An 18128-nucleotide genomic window follows, 5' to 3' on the forward strand; every position below is an offset into this window, starting at 1 on the left:
CCAGTCTCAGCTGGACACTTTCTTGGCTGTGCCTAATCTCTCTATGCCTTTGTTTCTTGAAAAATGAAGCTGTTATTATAGTATCTACTTTGAAGAGTCATTGTGAGGATAAAGATAACAGAAGTAAAATCCTAAAAATGATTCCTGGCACCAACGAAGTGCTCTGTAAATCCAAATCACACTTTCATTATTGCCTAAGAGAACAAGGTAAGGGAAGTCCCTGAATGGAGATGATTCCGTGAAGCAGAGAACCAAATATTGAGCCTTGGAGAAGAGCTGTAGTAAGGGAGAAAATAGTGAAGGAGCTGGGAATTGGGAAACAAGGGCAGAGGGTGCCTTTGAGGCAAGATGGAAAGGGTCTGTAGAGGAAGGGGGCAATGATCATGCTGCAGAAGCCACAGAGGACAAGAGGAGCTCTGGAGTAGGACTTCTCCAGCAGGGTGTATTTCCACCCAGGGACACTTGGCAATGGCGGGAGACATTTCTTGTTGTCACAACTGGGCATGGGAGTGCTGCTGCATCTAGTGGGTAGAGGCCAGAGATGCTCCTAATATCCTGCAAGGAACAGAACAGCCTCCCACAATAAAGAATTATCCAGCCTGAAAGTGTCCACAGAGCTGAGGTTGACAATCTCTACTCTAGAGCCAACAGGCTGTGAGGTTTGACTCATGGTTCCATCACCAATAGTTGTGTGACCTTGGCGAGTTCCTTAGCTGCTCTGTGCCTCAGATTCGTTGTACAGTTTCCTTGTTAAGTTTAAATGAGTGAAGTTATGCAGAGGGCCTAAAGTCTCATTGTATTTTACTAGAGCCTCATCATATTTTAGCTATAATTAGAAACTGGGTAAGGTAAGGACACAGAAGAAGCCATCTGATCTGGGGGTTTCACACTTAGAAGTTACTTTGGAGCAATTGTATTGGGGTGGAAAGGGGCTAACAACCAGGTGCAGAGGGTTATGGAAATGGGCACGTGGGAATTGGGGCCAGTAGGCATAGACTGCCTTGTCCAACAGGCATAGTAATGGACAGAGGAAGGGAAATGACTAGCTATGGCTGCAAGGCCAAGTACAGGGGACTTATTTCTTTATCTATCTATCTATCTATCTATCTATCTATCTATCATCATCTCTCATCTGTCTATCATTTCTCATCTCTCTACTATTTATCTATCATCTGTCTACTTATCTATTTATGCAAAGTGTACCAACCAAAAGTTTTAGTAAATGCACAAACTGATATATTGAAAATGGAAATTTTCAAAAGAAGAGAAATCACCTCCTACCTGACCACCTTAACAAATGAGCAGCTTTCCATCTCTCCTTCTAGGCCTATCATTTTTACAGTGCTTTAGTCATAAAACAGGTCCTCTTTCCTGTTGTTTTATGTCACATGAAATTGTACCATAAGCATTTTCCATGATATGACTTCATTGTTACATTTTCTATTCTTTTTCCAGAATGAAGATAATCTCATTGTTTTTTCCTGAGTGTAAAAATGCTCTGCCCTCTTTTTTTTTTTTTTAAACACTGCAGACAGTCCAAAAAGTATGAAGAAGAATGTTATCATTCCCATTTCCCATCTCACTCTTCAAACAACCAGGTTAGCATTTTGGTGAACATCCATCCAAACAAACCTCCATGCATTTATCCATTTGTTGACTTATTCTTCTTTTATGTAAACATGAATGTGATTTAACTGCCAGTCCATTTGGAACCTTGAAGTGAAGGTTTTCTTATTGTTGAGGTTTGCTATGGTTTGAATATGTGTGTTCCCCCCAAAATTTATGTTGAATCGTAACCCCCAATGTGATTAGGAGGTGGGGCTATTGGGAGGTGATTAGGTCATGAGGGTGCAGCCCCCATGAATGGGCAGCCCCCATGAATGGGATTTGTGACCTTCAAAAGGGACCCCAGAGGCCGGGCGCTGTGGCTCACGCCTGTAATTCCAGCACTTTGAGAAGCTGAGGTGGGCGAATCACGAGGTCAGAAGTTCAAGACCAGCCTGGCCAACATGGTGAAACCCTGTCGCTACTAAAAATACAAAAAATTAGCTGGGCATGGTAGCAGGCACCTGTAATCCCAGCTGCTTGGGAGGCTGAGGCAGGAGAATAACTTGAACATGGGAGACAGACGTTGCAGTGAGCCAAGATTGTGCCACTGCACTCCAACCCAGGTGACAGTACAGTACGAGACTCTTCAGAAGGTGGGTAGTAAGAAACTACAATGAACTGAAAGAACATGTTCTAACCCAACGCAAAGAAAATAGGAACCTTGAAAAAAGATTGGACGAACTGCTGACGAGAATGGACAGCATAGAGAGGAGTATAAGTGAATTGATGGAGCTGAAAAACGCAACACGAGAACTTCGTGAAGCATGCACAAGCTTCAACAGCCGACTTGACCAAGCAGAAGAAAGGATATCAGAGGTCGAAGACCAACTCAATGAAATAAAAAGAGAAGGCAAGAACAGAGAAAAAATCGCAAAAAGGAATGAACAAAATCTTCAAGAAATGTGGGACTATGTGAAAAGACCTAATCTACGTCTGATAGGGGTACCTGAATGTGATGAAGAGAATGAATCCAAGCTGGAAAATACTCTTCAGGATATTATCCAGGAAAACTTCCCCAACCTAGCAAGGCAGACCAATATTCAAATCCAGGAAATACAGAGAACACCACAGAGATATTCCTCAAGAAGAGCAACCCCAAGGCACATAATCGTCAGATTCACCAGGGTTGAAATGAAAGAGAAAATTCTAAGGGCAGCCAGAGAGAAAGGTCGGGTTACCCACAAAGGGAAGCCCATTAGACTCACAGCAGATCTCTCAGCAGAAACCCTACAAGCCAGAAGAGACTGGGGGCCAATATTCAACATCCTTAAAGAAAAGAACTTTCAACCCAGAATCTCCTATCCAGCCAAACTCAGCTTCATAAGTGAAGGAAAAATAAAATCCTTTGTGAACAAGCAAGCACTCAGAGATTTCATCACCACCAAACCTGCTCTACAAGAACTCCTGAAAGAGGCTCTACACATATAAAGGAACAACCAGTACCAGCCACTCCAAAAACACACCAAATGGTAAAAAAGCATCAACACAATCAAGAATCTGCATCAACTAACCAAGAAAACAGCCAGGTAGCATCAAAATGACAGCATCAAATTCACACATAACAATACTATCCCTAAATGTCAATGGACTAAATGCCCCAATCAAAAGACACAGACTGGCAAATTGGATAAAAAGCCAAAACCCATCAGTGTGCTGTATCCAGGAAACCCATCTTACATGCAAGGATACACAAAGGCTCAAAATAAAGGGATGGAGGAAGATCTACCAAGCAAATGGAGAGCAAAAAAAGTCAGGAGTTGCAATTCTCATCTCTGATAAAATAGACTTTAAAGCAACAAAGATCAAAAGAGACAAAGAAGGACACTACATAATGGTAAAAGGATCACTGCAACAAGAAGAGCTAACGATCCTAAATATATATGCACCCAACACAGGAGCACCCAGATACATAAGGCAAGTTCTTAATGACTTACAAAGAGACTTAGACTCCCACACAATAATAGTGGGAGACTTTAACACCCCATTGTCAATATTAGACAGATCAACCAGACAGAAAATCAACAAGGATATCCAGGACCTGAACACAGACCTGGAACGAGCAAACCTAATAGACATTTACAGAACTCTCCACCCCAAATCCACAGAATATACATTCTTCTCAGCACCACATCACACCTACTCTAAAATTGACCACATAATTGGCAATAAATCACTCCTCAGCAAATGCAAAAGAACAGAAATCATAACAAACAGTCTCTCAGACCACAGTGCAATCGAGTTAGAACTCAGAATGCAGAAACTAACTCAGAACCGCACAGCTTCATGGAAACTGAACAACTTGCTCTTGAATGTTGACTGGATAAACAATGAAATGAAGGCAGAAATAAAGATGTTCTTCGAAACCAATGAGAACGAAGACACAACATACCAGAATCTCTGGGACACATTTAAAGCAGTCTCTAGAGGAAAATATATAGCAATGAGTGCCCACATGAGAAGAAAGGAGAGATCGAAAATTGACACCCTATCATCAAAATTGAAAGAGCTAGAGGAGCAAGATCAAAAAAACTCAAAACCTAGCAGAAGACAGGAAATAACTAAGATCAGAGCAGAACTGAAGGAAATAGAGACACAAAAAACTCTTCAAAAAATCAATAAATCCAGGAGCTGGTTTTTTGAAAAGATCAACAAAATAGACAGACCACTAGCCAGATTAATAAAAAAGAAAAGAGAGAATAACCAAATTGATGTAATAAAAAACGATAAAGGGGATATCACCACAGATTCCACAGAAATCCAAACCATCATCAGAGATTATTACAAACAACTCTACACACATAAACTAGTAAACCTGGAAGAAATGGATAAATTCCTGGACACCTGCAACCTCCCAAGCCTAAACCTGGAAGAAGCCGAAACCCTGAATAGACCAATAACATGGTCTGAAGTCGAGGCAGCAATAAAGAGCCTACCACCCAAAAAAAAGCCCAGGTCCAGATGGGTTCACAGCTGAATTCTACCAGACATACAAGGAGGAGCTGATACCATTCCTTCTGAAACTATTCCAGACAATCCAAAAAGAGGGAATCCTTCCCAAATCATTTTACGAGACAAACATCATCCTGATACCAAAACCTGGCAGAGACTCAACAAGAAAAGAAAATTTCAGGCCAATATCCATGATGAACATAGATGCAAAAATCTTCAATAAAATACTGGCAAACCGATTGCAACAGCATATCAAAAAGCTCATCCACCATGATCAAGTAGGATTCATCCCGGGGATGCAAGGCTGGTTCAACATACGCAAGTCCATAAACGTAATTCACCACATAAACAGAACCAAAGACAAAAACCACATGATTATCTCAATTGATGCAGAGAAGGCTTTTGACAAAATTCAACAACCCTTTATGCTAAAAACCCTCAATAAACTAGGTATTGACGGAACGTATCTCAAAACAATAAAAGCTATTTACGACAAACCAACAGCCAATATCATACTGAATGGGCAAAAACTGGAAGCATTCCCTCTGAAATCTGGCACTAGACAAGGATGCCCTCTCTCACCACTCCTATTCAATATAGTACTGGAAGTTCTAGCCAGAGCAATCAGGCAAGAAAAAGAAATAAAGGGTATCCAAATTGGAAAGGAGGAAATCAAACTGTCTCTATTTGCAGATGACATGATTGTATATCTGGAAGACCCCATCATCTCAGCCCAAAATCTCCTGAAACTGATAAACAACTTCAGCAAAGTCTCAGGATACAAAATCAACGTGCAAAAATCACAAGCATTCCTATACACCAGTAATAGACTTCAAGAGAGCCAAATCAAGAACGAACTGCCATTCACAATTGCTACAAAGAGAATAAAGTACCTAGGAATACAACTAACAAGGAACGTAAAGGACCTCTTCAAGGAGAACTACAAGCCATTGCTCAACGAAATAAGAGAGGATACAAACAGATGGAGAAACATTCCATGTTCATGGTTAGGAAGAATCAACATCGTGAAAATGGCCATACTGCCCAAAGTAATTTACAGATTCAACGCTATTCCCATCAAGCTACCAATGACCTTCTTCACAGAACTGGAAAAAAACACCTTAAACTTCATACGGAACCAAAAGAGAGCCCGCATAGCCAAGTCAATTCTAAGCAAAAAGAACAAAGCGGGAGGCATCACACTACCGGACTTCAAACTATACTACAAGGCTACAGTAATCAAAACAGCATGGTACTGGTACCAAAACAGAGATATAGACCAATGGAACAGAACAGAGGCCTCACAGGAAATACAACATACCCACAACCATCTGATCTTCGACAAACCTGACAAAAACAAGCAATGGGGAAAGGACTCCCTGTTTAATAAATGGTGTTGGGAAAACTGGCTAGCCATGTGCAGAAAGCAGAAACAGGACCCCTTCCTGACACCTTACACCAAAATTAACTCCAGATGGATTAAAGACTTAAACATCAGACCTAATACCATAAAAACCTTAGAAGAAAATCTAGGCAAAACCATTCAGGACATAGGTGTAGGCAAGGACTTCATGACCAAAACGCCAAAAGCAATGGCAACAAAAGCCAAAATAGACAAATGGGACCTAATCAAACTCCACAGCTTCTGCACGGCAAAAGAAACAGTCAGTAGAGTGAATCGGCAACCAACAGAATGGGAAAACATTTTTGCAGTCTACCCATCTGACAAGGGGCTGATATCCAGAATTTACAAAGAACTAAAGCAGATCTACAAGAAAAAAACAAACAAGCCCATTCAAAAATGGGCAAAGGATATGAACAGATACTTTACAAAAGAAGACATACAGGAGGCCAACAAACATATGAAAAAATGCTCATCATCACTGGTCATCAGAGAAATGCAAATCAAAACCACATTGAGATACCATCTCACACCAGTTAGAATGGCGATCATTAAAAAATCGGGAAACAACAGATGCTGGAGAGGATGTGGAGAAATAGGAACACTTTTACACTGTTGGTGGGAATGTAAATTAATTCAACCATTGTGGAAGACAGTGTGGCGATTCCTCAAGGACCTAAAAATAGAAATCCCATTTGACCCAGCAATCCCATTACTGGGTACATATCCAAAGGATTATAAATCATTCTACTACAAGGACACGTGCACACGAATGTTCATTGCAGCACTGTTTACAATAGCAAAGACCTGGAACCAACCCAAATGCCCAACGATGATAGACTGGATAGGGAAAATGTGGTACATATACACCATGGAATATTATGCAGCCATCAAAAACGATGAGTTCACGTCCTTTATAGGGACATGGATGAACCTGGAAACCATCATTCTCAGCAAACTGACACAAGAGCAGAAAATCAAACACCGTATATTCTCGCTCATAGGCGGGTGTTGAACAATGAGAACACATGGACACAGGGAGGGGAGCACTACACACTGGGGTCTGTTGGGGGGAAATGGGGGAGGGGCAGGGGGGTGGGGAGGTGGGAAGAGATAGCATGGGGAGAAATGACAGATACAGGTGAGGGGACGGAAGGCAGCAAAGCACACTGCCATGTGTGTACCTATGCAACAATCTTGCATGTTCATCACATGTACCCCAAAACCTAAAATGCAATAAAAAAAAAAAGACCCCAGATCCCAGAGAGCTGCCTTGCCCCTTCTGCCATGTAAGGACCCAATGAGGAGGCACCAGGTAGGGAACCTCACCAGAGACCAAATCTGCTGATGCCTTGATGTTGGACTTCCTAGCCTCCAGAACGTGAGAAATTAATTTCTGTTGTTTATAAGTCACCCAGTCTATAGTACTTTGTTCTAGCAGCCGAAGCAGACTAAGTTAGGGTTAGGAAGTGGGGAATGGAGCTATGCATGGGTATACACCAGAACAAAGGAAGCTAGAAAGTCCTGAAAGATACTAGAAAAGGGAATAGTGGGGACGTGCACTGTATTAGTTTCCTGAGGCTGCTACAATAAAGCACCACCACCATGGATGGCTTAAATCATAGAAATTCATTCTCCCATAATCCTGGGGTCTAGATGTCTGAAATCAAGACTCCCATGCCATGCTCCCTCCAAAGGCTCTGGAGGAGGATCCTTCCTTGCCACTCTCTAGTTTCTGAATGTCACCAGCAATCCGTGGAATTCCCATATTGTAGACACATCACTCCAGTCTCTGACTTCCTCATCATATGGCATTCTCTTCCTCTATTTGTGTCTATTTCCAAATTACCCTCTTCTCCTAAAGACATCAATCACTGGATTAGGGTTCCCTCTCCTCCAGTATGACCTCATCTTAACTTGATTACATCTGCAAAATCCTATTTCCAAATGAGATCGCAGTCACAGGTATCAGCACTTAGGACCTCAACATATGTTCTTGGGGACACAGTTCAACCCACAGTATGTGAGGTTTCCAGGGTGATCAGGAGGAAGAGGATAGAGCAAGGGCAGAGATTCAAGGACTTAGTCTCTGGAATGACAGGGAAGGAAGAGACCAGGATAAAGATAGCAGGATTCTGAGGCTAAAACAAGAGACAAGGAAGCTTTCTTCCTCCAGCAACTCATGTCTTGTGTTTTATTAACCTTCTAGCACTTTACAAAGAGGGCCCCCAGATTCAACAGAAAGCCAGGCTATCCGTAAACCCCACCAGGCCCCTTCCCCACCAGTGTGCATCTCTGGCAGCTGCCGTGAGGGCCCCACAGCCCTCCCTGCTGCATCCTGTTGTCTGCTCCTCACCAGATTCTTGGTTGGTTGCCACCTAATTTCTTTTCGGCCTGGACTAATTTCTTGCAGTCCTCAGGCTGGTGGGAAGCATCACTAATTCCCAAAATCCTTCCATATGGCCAATTCAAACCCCTCCATCTGCAAAGTGTGCACATTTTCTCGGCTTTATCCTTGCAGCACAATAGCAGTACCCTAAACCTGCAAGAGCATGAAGCTTGTTTCGGTGTTTTGATTCCCCCTCCTCATTTGCTGGTTTACTCAGTTCCCTTTGTCCCCTTCCCCAAGATTTGATACCCAAGGTTGAATTTTCCAAGGTGGAGTGTTATGGAGAGTGTGGAGACAGTTAAGAGAAAGCAAGAAGTCTCTCTGCCATTTGACATGGATGTCAGAAAGTCTGGAGCCTTCCCAGGCCTGGCTGGGATCAGCTCTGGGTGTGATGGGTCTCAGCATGTGAACAAAATCAGCATGAACATCACCCTTTGCCAACTTGGCTCTTGGGGACCAGAGGGCAGTTACGAAATAGTGGTCAAGTGACTGAGAATAATGAGGCTTCTGCTCATTAACTTAGGTCCCAGGCAAAGCCCAGCCAAGAGCTGTTCTTGCCACCACAGGCCTCTGCATATTTGAGGGAATTATTACACTTCTCCAATGGTTAAGAGTCACTTCACCTCTGGCCTTCAGCTTTTTGACGCTGCCAGAAGCATTCAGTAATCCCTCTGTGACGCATCACCTGTCCCATCTTTACCATTAATTATTTCTTGTTCTTGATTTTCTCTGAAGTGCCAACAGCCATTTCTGAGAAAGACTTGGGATCAGGAACCAAAATATTATAGCTCATATTAAGGTTAAAGCTGAAATAACAAGAAAACCCAGCTACAAAGTGTGGCCAGTATGTGCCAGTTTGTGTGAGATTAAAGCAGGTCTTGCCCAGGCACGAGAGACCCAGGTCTTGGGCTCAGTGAAGCTGAGCAGCAGGAAGGGAAGGAAGGGGCTTAAAGAGTTGTGGGATTTCTTTTCTTTTCTTTCCTTTTTTTTTTGGCGGGGGGAGACAGATTCTCTCTCTGTCGCTTAGGCTGGAGTACAGTGGCACGATCTCAGCTCACTGCAACCTCTGTCTCCCTGGTTCAAGCAATTCTCGTGCTCCAGCCTCCGAAGTAGCTGGGATTACAGGTGCACACCACCATGCTCAGCTAATTTTTAAAAAATTTTTTGTAGAGATCGGGTTTTGCCACATTGGCCAGGCTGATCTCAAACTCCTGGCTTCAAGTGATCCATCTGCCTTGGCCTCCCAAAGTGCTGGGATTATAAGCTTGAGCCACCGCATCCAGACAGCTTATCTAATGTCGGCAGATGTCTTGCTTCCCTCCTTATCTCTGTTCCCAGCTGGCACTTTTGCTACAAATGGGATTTCTTCATGTAACAAGAAAATGGTCTCCATCAGCCCAGCTTACACTACTTCAGTGTAGTTGGCCACTCCTGTCTTACAGAGCTTAGATACAACAACCCTGAGAATGTTCTCACAGGCCCATTTTACATCAGGGGTTCTGTCATTAGACCAATTACAGCCCAGGGAAATATGGTTCTGTGATCAGAGAGGATTTCCCCATGGGCTGTTTCTAGAAAAAGGAAGGAGGCAGAGCAGATAAAACAAAAACCAGCACAGTCCATTACACTCCCAACTATGAAGGCCCATTCGTTCAGTCACAGGTGGATGCCTTTCCCCTGGCCTAGAATACTCTCCAAACCTGACCCACTTGACAAACCTCAACTTTTAAGACCAAACCTTCCGGTACACATTTACTCACACTCATCCCTTAACAGAGTTGAATACATCCTTTGGACCACTTTAGCATCTTGTACATGCCTCGGTTATTTCACTCAGTCACTCACTCACTCCTTTATTAATTTAACAAATGCTTAGGGCACATTGCACCCAACGCCTTCTGGATCATGAGTTTCTTAAAATCAGGAATCGTCTCTCTCATCTTGGGTTCTCCAACCTCTGCCAGAATGCTTGGCCCACTGTCAGGGCTTGGTAACTACTAGAGGTCACAACCTTAAATGTTGGGGTGACTGCAGGACTTGGCCACTCGCTGGCCAGATAGAGAACCTGGGGTGCTGGGTGCAGAGGTAGGAACTGAATGCCACAGGTTACCCAGCTCAAGTCAGTAATTACTCTATATTCATTGCAAATCCATCATACCCTAGACTTTCAAGAAGGACTGTATGCATTCTGTAGCAGTGAATGGCAGAATTCAAACCATAGCACATGCCTGGTTTGGCCTGACATATTGTGCATGGAAAGTACTTATTTTTCACATGTTAGATCTGAGACTCTTAAGAGGTCATGGTGGCCAACTTGAATTCCCTGGAGTTACGAACTTCATTGTGGTGTTAACATACCTCCAAAAATGTGGAACTTGTTACCTTATAAGGCAACCCCATAGTTATGAGGGGCTACTTGCTGTCTCCTGGCTACTTTGTCTATCAGTCTAGTTCTCTTCTCTAGGACCACAAGGAAAGTGATCCCTCCCCTTTCCAATGGCCATTTCATATCATGTTCATTCATTGATTCATGTGTTCATATTATGTATTCATTAATGGAATCATTCATTTAAAAATACTTTTAAGGTCCATTTTGTCCAAGACAGTCAGGTCCTCTGTTCACATTGAACTGACATCTTTAGAGAAGAGAACTAGACAGTTAAGCAACTAAACAAAGAGGATAAATAAAATTATCAAAGAGCCATGAATAAAGAAAATAGGGCAAAATGAGGGTTGGGGCAAATTTTGATAGAGTAAATAGAACAGTGGCTTTGATGTTAAGGTGGCTACACACAGTGTGGGAGGAGAGCATCTAGGGAATTGAAGGAAGGAAAGTGGTCAGTGTGGCTCACATGGCAGTGAGGGAGGGAGAAAGACAGAAAATGAGGATGGAAAGCTGGGCAGGGTGGCTTATGCCTGTAATTCCAACACTTTGGGAACCTGAGGCAGGAGGATTACTTCAGCTCAGAAGTTCAAGACCAGCCTGGGTAGCATAGCAAAATCTTGTCTCTTAAAAAAAAAAAATTTAAAAAATTTAAAAAATTAGCTGGATGTGGTGGTGCACACCTGTACTCCAAGCTACTTAGGAGGCTGATGTGGGAGGATCACTTGAGCCCAGGAGTTTGAGGCTGCAGTGAGTGTGATGACACCACTGCATTCCAGCCTGGGCAACAGAGTGAGACCCTGTCTCTAAAATAATAATAATTTTTTTAAAAGGAAAAGGAAATAAGGATGGCATCTCAGGCAGGGGCCAACCGATGTGGGACCTTGTAGCCACAATAAGGAGCTAAGAATCTCTTGTCGGAGAGAGAGAAGCCTTTTGAAGCAGCAGAGTGATAGATAATTTTGAAAGAGCACTTTGCATGTGGGATCTTGAGGTAGATTTCCAAATCCATAAAGACAATGAGGAGCTGCCTGCTACTTTTATTTTGAGGAATCAGAAAGTTTCTGATTTAGAGGTGAGTTTCAGAAGTCCTGGAGAGAGTGCACCGTAATATCTGGAGCCAGAATTGGGGCATCCCAAAACAAGCCATGGGATTCTCCTCCTGGAAGGGCATCCTCCTTTTCCAGATAGCCAGGTTTGGTGTTTTTTGTTTTTCCTATGTCCCTCTTATGAATTCCTAGCAACAGGGAGAGAAATAGGAGGCTAGTCAGCAGGAGTTTTTTTTTATTTCCTCATGGAAAAGGATGGGATTATCCCTAGTGAGATACCAGTTTCGGTGCCACTGTTGTCGGTGATGGAACCTGTGCTGCCAAGGAAGAGTGGATGTCTCATGGTCAGAACCAGGGCCATGAACAATGTATTTATGTGTTGTTTTTTAAGATGCACATTCATTTAAACAAAACACACACAAGCAAGCATCTAGTAAAAGCATTAACACACATGATGGATAAAGGGCAGTATCCTTAATACACAGAACTCACCTCTGTGGGAAACCAGAGGACCTATATTGTCTTGAATGGAAAAGGATGTGAACGGATTTTTTTTTTTTTTTTTTTTTTTTTGAGACAGAGTTTCGCTCTTGTTACCCAGGATGGAGTGCAATGGCGCGATCTCGGCTCACCGCAACCTCCGCCTCCTGGGTTCAGGCAATTCTCCTGCCTCAGCCTCCTGAGTAGCTGGGATTACAGGCACACGCCACCATGCCCAGCTAATTTTTTGTATTTTTAGTAGAGACGGGGTTTCACCATGTTGACCAGGATCGTCTCGATCTCTCGACCTCGTGATCCACCCGCCTCAGCCTCCCAAAGTGCTGGGATTACAGGCTTGAGCCACCGCGCCCGGCTGTGAACGGATTTTTACAGAAAAGGAAATGCAGATGGTTAATAAAATGAATTTAATTTCACTAGAATCAGAGATATGCAAACTAAAACAATAGCAGGATACAGAATGTCTTTTGGGGGGAATTCTCTTGTCAAATTGGAAAAAATTTTTTTTCAAAAACTGCAGTGCTGGTGAGGCTGTAACGAGATGGACACTCTCATAAGCAATTTGTGAGATGTATCTCAAAAAGGGGACACTTTTTCTGGGTATTTTTAAAAAAGCTTATACTCTTTAATCCATTAGTACCACTTCTTAGGATCTATCTTATGAAAATAGTTTAAAATGATGGCACTTATTTGTGTGTAAAATATTGGAAATAGTCTACCTGATAATAGTAGATGATTGGTTGACTTAATTGTGATATATCATTCAGTGAACTATGTGTAGAAATTAAAAATTATATTTTGGAAGATATTTTTGGTAGTAGAGAAAATATTTGTATGATGCTATTATGTGGAAAACATCAAAATCATAATTAATAGAAAGTATAAAGCAATTATGAATGTGAACACATATTATATATTGAAATTGATCATTGGATCAAAAATGTATATACCAAGGTTGTTAGGAACTTTCTCTGCATTGTAAAATTATGGGTACTTTGTTTACTTTTTTGACATTCCAATAAATTTTTATTTGTTTTACACAAGGAATGTGTATTACTTTTGAAATCAGATAAAAGCAGCAAATGGTTATAAGTATTTCTGATTGCCCCAGCCTGGGCAACATAGCCAGACCCTGTCTCTAAAAAATAGAGAGCAGTAAGTGCTCCCTATCGCCTGTCAGAGACACCCACACTCTCCCTTTATTCCTTCTTCCATCACTCTGTTCCTGTAATTCCAAGATTCTAGCTCTAACCATAACCACAGAGTGATAGGAATACTGTCATACCGTTTTGAATATCAGCCTCATTCCTACAGTGAGACTGATTTTTTTTGTGTGACTTAAAAGTTAGGAATCCAAAAACAGTTTGATCTTTGGCAGTGAGAATCAAACAATGTGTGCGTCCTCCTGGGGCCCTATGATGGAGTAAAAAGCATGTGGACTTGGAGCCAGATAACCTGAGTTCAAATGCGGCTCTCCTGCTCCCAAGCTTTGTGATTCAGGAAAGTTCCCTGGGCTGCAGTGTTCCCATCTATAAAATGGGGACATGGTTCAGACCTTTACTAGGGTCTGTTTGTGAGCACTCCTCAGATCCTATCTCTAGAGGGACCTGGCAAACAGCCTGGCATGGACTTGGCCATCACATTGGTACTGTTGCTGCTTTCCAGAGTTTGCTACTTGAAAAAACATAAGACAGGTCATTTGTTTTGAGATCTGCAGGAACAACACCTGGAGCTGTAAGGCTACACAGACCCAGCCCTGCTGCCTCTCTGCAGCGTATCTTTTTGAACAAGTGACTTAGTCTTCCTGAGCCTCAGAGTACTCGTTTGTGTGATGGGAGCTAATGGCAACATCCGCCTCCCAGGGCAGTTGCCCTCACCATGGATAATACATTCAGTATTACATAAAAGAAGAATAAGTCAACAAATGGATAAATGCAAAATCTCAGTCAATTCACTAAGTCAGGCGTCCCCAAACTAAGGCCCACGGGCCGCATGCGGCCCCCTGAGACCATTTATCCAGCCCCCCACCACACTTCGGGAAGGGGTACCTCTTTCATTGGTGGTCAGTGAGAGGAGCACAGTATGTGGCAGCCCTCCAATGGTCTGAGGGACAGTGAACTGGCCCCCTGTGTAAAAAGTTTGGGGACTCCTGCACTAAGTTATTAGATATATTTTTTTCTGATTGCAAATGAAATAGATGTTCAATGTAGGGAATTTAGGAAAAAGCCTTAAAAACAAAAGAAAGAGAGAGAGAGAGAGGCCGGGCGTGGTGGCTCACACCCGGAATCCCAGCACTTTGGGAGGCCGAGGCAGGCAGATCACCTGAAGGTGGGAGTTAGACACCAGCCTGACCAACATGGAGAAACCCTTTCTCTACTAAAAATACAAAATTAGTCAGGCATGGTGGTAGGCACTTGTAATCCCAGCTACTCGAGAGGGTGAGGCAGGAGAATCGCTTAAGCCCACGAGACGAAGGTTGCGGTGAGCTGAGATCTTGCCATTGCACTCCAGCCTGGGCAACAAGAGTGAAACTGTCTCAAAAAAAAAAAAAAGAAGAAGAAAAGAAAAGAGCGAGAGCAAGAGCGAGAGCGAGAGAGAGAGAGGGGGAGAGAGAGAGAGAGAGAGAGAGAGAGAGAGAGAGAGAGAGAGAAAACATATACGTTTCCAGCCCTTTGGCTTTATAATGGAGTAGCTGTGCCTTTGCATCTGAGCCTGACCCTATCCCTCTCCCCCTCCCCCTTCTGAACTAAGCTGCCCACTTGCAGGTGATTGTTATCCCCAGCAAGCTGTGGCTGGACACCCTGGTGTTTCATCAGTGCCCCGGTGTGGTAACACTGCTGTTGGCTCTCTCAGCAGATCCTTCAAGCCAGACTTCATCTTGGTCCGCCAGCACGCCTACAGCATGGCCCTGGGGGAAGACTACCGCAGCCTGGTCATCGGCCTGCAGTATGGAGGACTGCCTGCTGTCAACTCTCTCTACTCTGTCTACAACTTCTGCAGCAAGCCCTGGGTGGTAGGTGACAGCTCAGGCTGACCTGGAGGGATCTGGGAGGCAGTGGGTGGCCTCCCATCCTGTGATGAGCCCACTCCCTAGCATGGAGGCCTCAGTAGTAAACATTCTTACTTAAGCCACTAAACTAAAGTTGAATCTCAGGGCTCTTGTTGGAATTGTTGCCTAACAATTATTATATTAATAATATGTTATATTTTATATATTATATATAATGAATATTTATAATACATTCACATTTATATATAGATGATACATGTTACATGTAATACATGACATGATATATATGTAATAATTGATCTGTGTAATACAGTGACAATATGTACTATTACTAATATATAACAAAACATGTTATTATGTAACATATTATGATACAGTATTATAATAATGTCATAAAGATGCACATATTGTTTTATGAACATTCTGTCATTATTGTTGTTAACAGCAGATACCATTTATTGAGCACTTACTATGTCCCAGAAAACTATGCTACTGGGCACTCATTCTGTTGCTCTCATGTGAAGTGAGTGTTATTCCTTCATTTCACGAAGACAGAAGCTCAGCTTCAGGCTGGTTAAGCAACTTGCCCAGTGAGTGGTAAAACCAGAACTTAAGCCATCTCTCCCCAACATGCAACGTTTAATTTCTCTTTTTTTATTCATTAGTTTTAGTCATTCATTTGATTTATTTGAGTTTCCATCCAAATGTTACTTAAAAGAAAGACTTCTTGGCTGGGTGCAGTGGCTGACACCTGGAATCCCAGCACTTTGGGAGGCTGAAGTGGGTGGATCACCTGAGGTTAGGAGTTTGAAACCAGCCTGGCTAACATGGTGAAACCCCTTTCCTACTAAAAACACTAAAAATTAGCTGGGTGTGGTGACACACACCTGTAATCCCAGCTACTCAGGAGGCTGAGGCAGGAGAATCTCTTGAGCCTGGGAGGTGAAGGTTGCAGTGAGCTGAGACTGTGGCATTGAATATTGAACTCCAGTTTGGGCAAGAGGAGTGAAGAAGAAAGAGAAAGAGAGAGAAGGAAAGAAGGAAAGAAAGGAAGGAAGGGAGGGAGGGAAGGAAGGAAGGAAGGGAGAGAGAAAGAAAAAGAAAGGAAGAAAAGAAAGAAAGAGAAAGGAAGGAAAGAGAAAGAGAAGGAAGGAGGGAGGGAGGAAGGAAGGAAAGAAGGAAGGAAGGAGGGAAGAAAGGAGACAGAGAGAGAGGGAGGAAGGAAGGAAGGAAGTTAGTTAGTTCTAAAAATACCACTCCTCCACTCGCTTGAGTGCTCTCAAATCCCTTACCCTGCTTTATTTTTTTTCCTACTTATCTCCACCTAGAATGATAAATTCATCCATTCATTTGTGCATTATTTGTCCCCCCGATTAGAAGTTGTTCATCATGCAACAAATACTTCTTGGGTACTTACTCTGTTCCAGGTACTGTCCTAAGTCCTAGGAATGTGGCAGTGAGCAAATCAGACCAAAACTCCTGCCCCGTGGATCTTACATTCTAGCGAGCAGGGGCATGTGTAGTGCTTTAATACGTATGCCAGATATACAATATGTGCTGTGATCAGTGGCAAGGGAGAAGATAAAGGATGGAAAGAGGATAGGTAGTGTGGAGTTTAGGGGTATGTAGAATGTGCTCTGTGAAACTCATAGTTGTCTGGTCTGTGGTGTTTCGCTATCTGTCTGTCTGATCACCTGGTGGTATAGGGTGGTAGTTGAGAGTGTAAGCTCTGGAGCCAGACTCTTAGGTCTAGGCTTCTCCACTTGTGAGCTGTGCTACTGTGAGCAACCCCCTTAACCTCTCTGAACTTAGCTTCCTTATTTGGAAAGTTGTGATCATAATAGGGCCTTCCTGGTAGGATTATGATGTAATAGATATAAAGTGCTTATAATGTGGCTGGCACAAAGTACACACTCAACAGGTGATAAAAATTATCACTGCCTTAGGTACCTGGAACAAGTCCCATGCAGAGTTGGGACACTCAGTATTTACTGAATGGCTACATGCATTAATTTAATAAGTATGGATAGACTTTACCACTATCGCTATGGCCCTGGTCTCCTTCTCATCCTGCCCTAACTGAGCTTTTTGGCCATTGGCACCCAAGATTTTCAAGTGCCACTGTTAGGAAAGGATCATAGATAGTTAGCCCTTCTCCACCTTCTTCCAGAGTCATCACAAGAGTAGCAATCACAATTTTTCAGCACTAACCGTGCGCTATCCTGAGCCCTTACCGTGCATACTGCGTTTAATCCTCAGCACCCTTTTGAGTGGGAGTTGCTAATAGCTCCATCTTACAGATAAGGAAACTGAGGCTCACATAGCTAGTAGTAAGTGGTAGAGCTAGGCCTCTTCAAAAGTCATGTGCTTAACTGTGGAATTACTCTCCTTCCTGGACTCTAGTTTCCTTGTCTGCAAGATGAGGGACCCCCCAACCACCCGCCACACACACACACACACACACACACACACACACACACACACATCATTTTCCATAGTTCTGAGTTCTCCTAAGCCCTCCAAATTGACTCCATGTGCTGCATCAGAAGGCTATACCCCAAGGGTTTGCCAACCAATCCTGGGCTGATGCAGAAAGTTCCTAAGTTACTCTGTTCTCAGCGTCCAGGCTCTTAGTATTGAGTGACCCCCAAGTCAGGTTGGCCCCTTCTTTAACCACTGGGCATCCACATGGGACCATAGATTTCTTTATCTTGTTGAGAATCCTATTCACTCTTTGCTTATATCCACCAGAAACTCTCCTTTACCTTCTGGGTGAATTCTAAGCTTTTTGCTCAGGCCTTTAAGGCTGGTAGTCTGTGATGGATCACCCTTCGACCTCA

The 18128-nt window shown here is 43.0% G+C and overlaps 1 protein-coding gene across 6 annotated transcripts in view; it reads left to right on the forward strand.

Annotated features, from left to right (window-relative positions):
• SYN3 (synapsin III) overlaps positions 1 to 18128 on the forward strand; it is a 509993-nt gene that overhangs the window by 167149 nt on the left and 324716 nt on the right. For 4 of the 6 annotated variants that reach the window (XM_074391364.1, XM_039463248.2, XM_074391366.1 and 1 more), the window contains exon 5: positions 15132 to 15291. In XM_074391364.1, the coding sequence (XP_074247465.1) occupies positions 15132 to 15291 (160 nt within the window). The remainder of the gene's footprint in view (positions 1 to 15131; positions 15292 to 18128) is intronic. The other 2 variants (XM_074391367.1, XM_039463249.2) reach the window with 1 other exon arrangement.

This window comes from Saimiri boliviensis, chromosome 21 (assembly GCF_048565385.1).
Source record: "Saimiri boliviensis isolate mSaiBol1 chromosome 21, mSaiBol1.pri, whole genome shotgun sequence".
Classification (NCBI taxonomy): Eukaryota; Metazoa; Chordata; class Mammalia; order Primates; family Cebidae; genus Saimiri; species Saimiri boliviensis.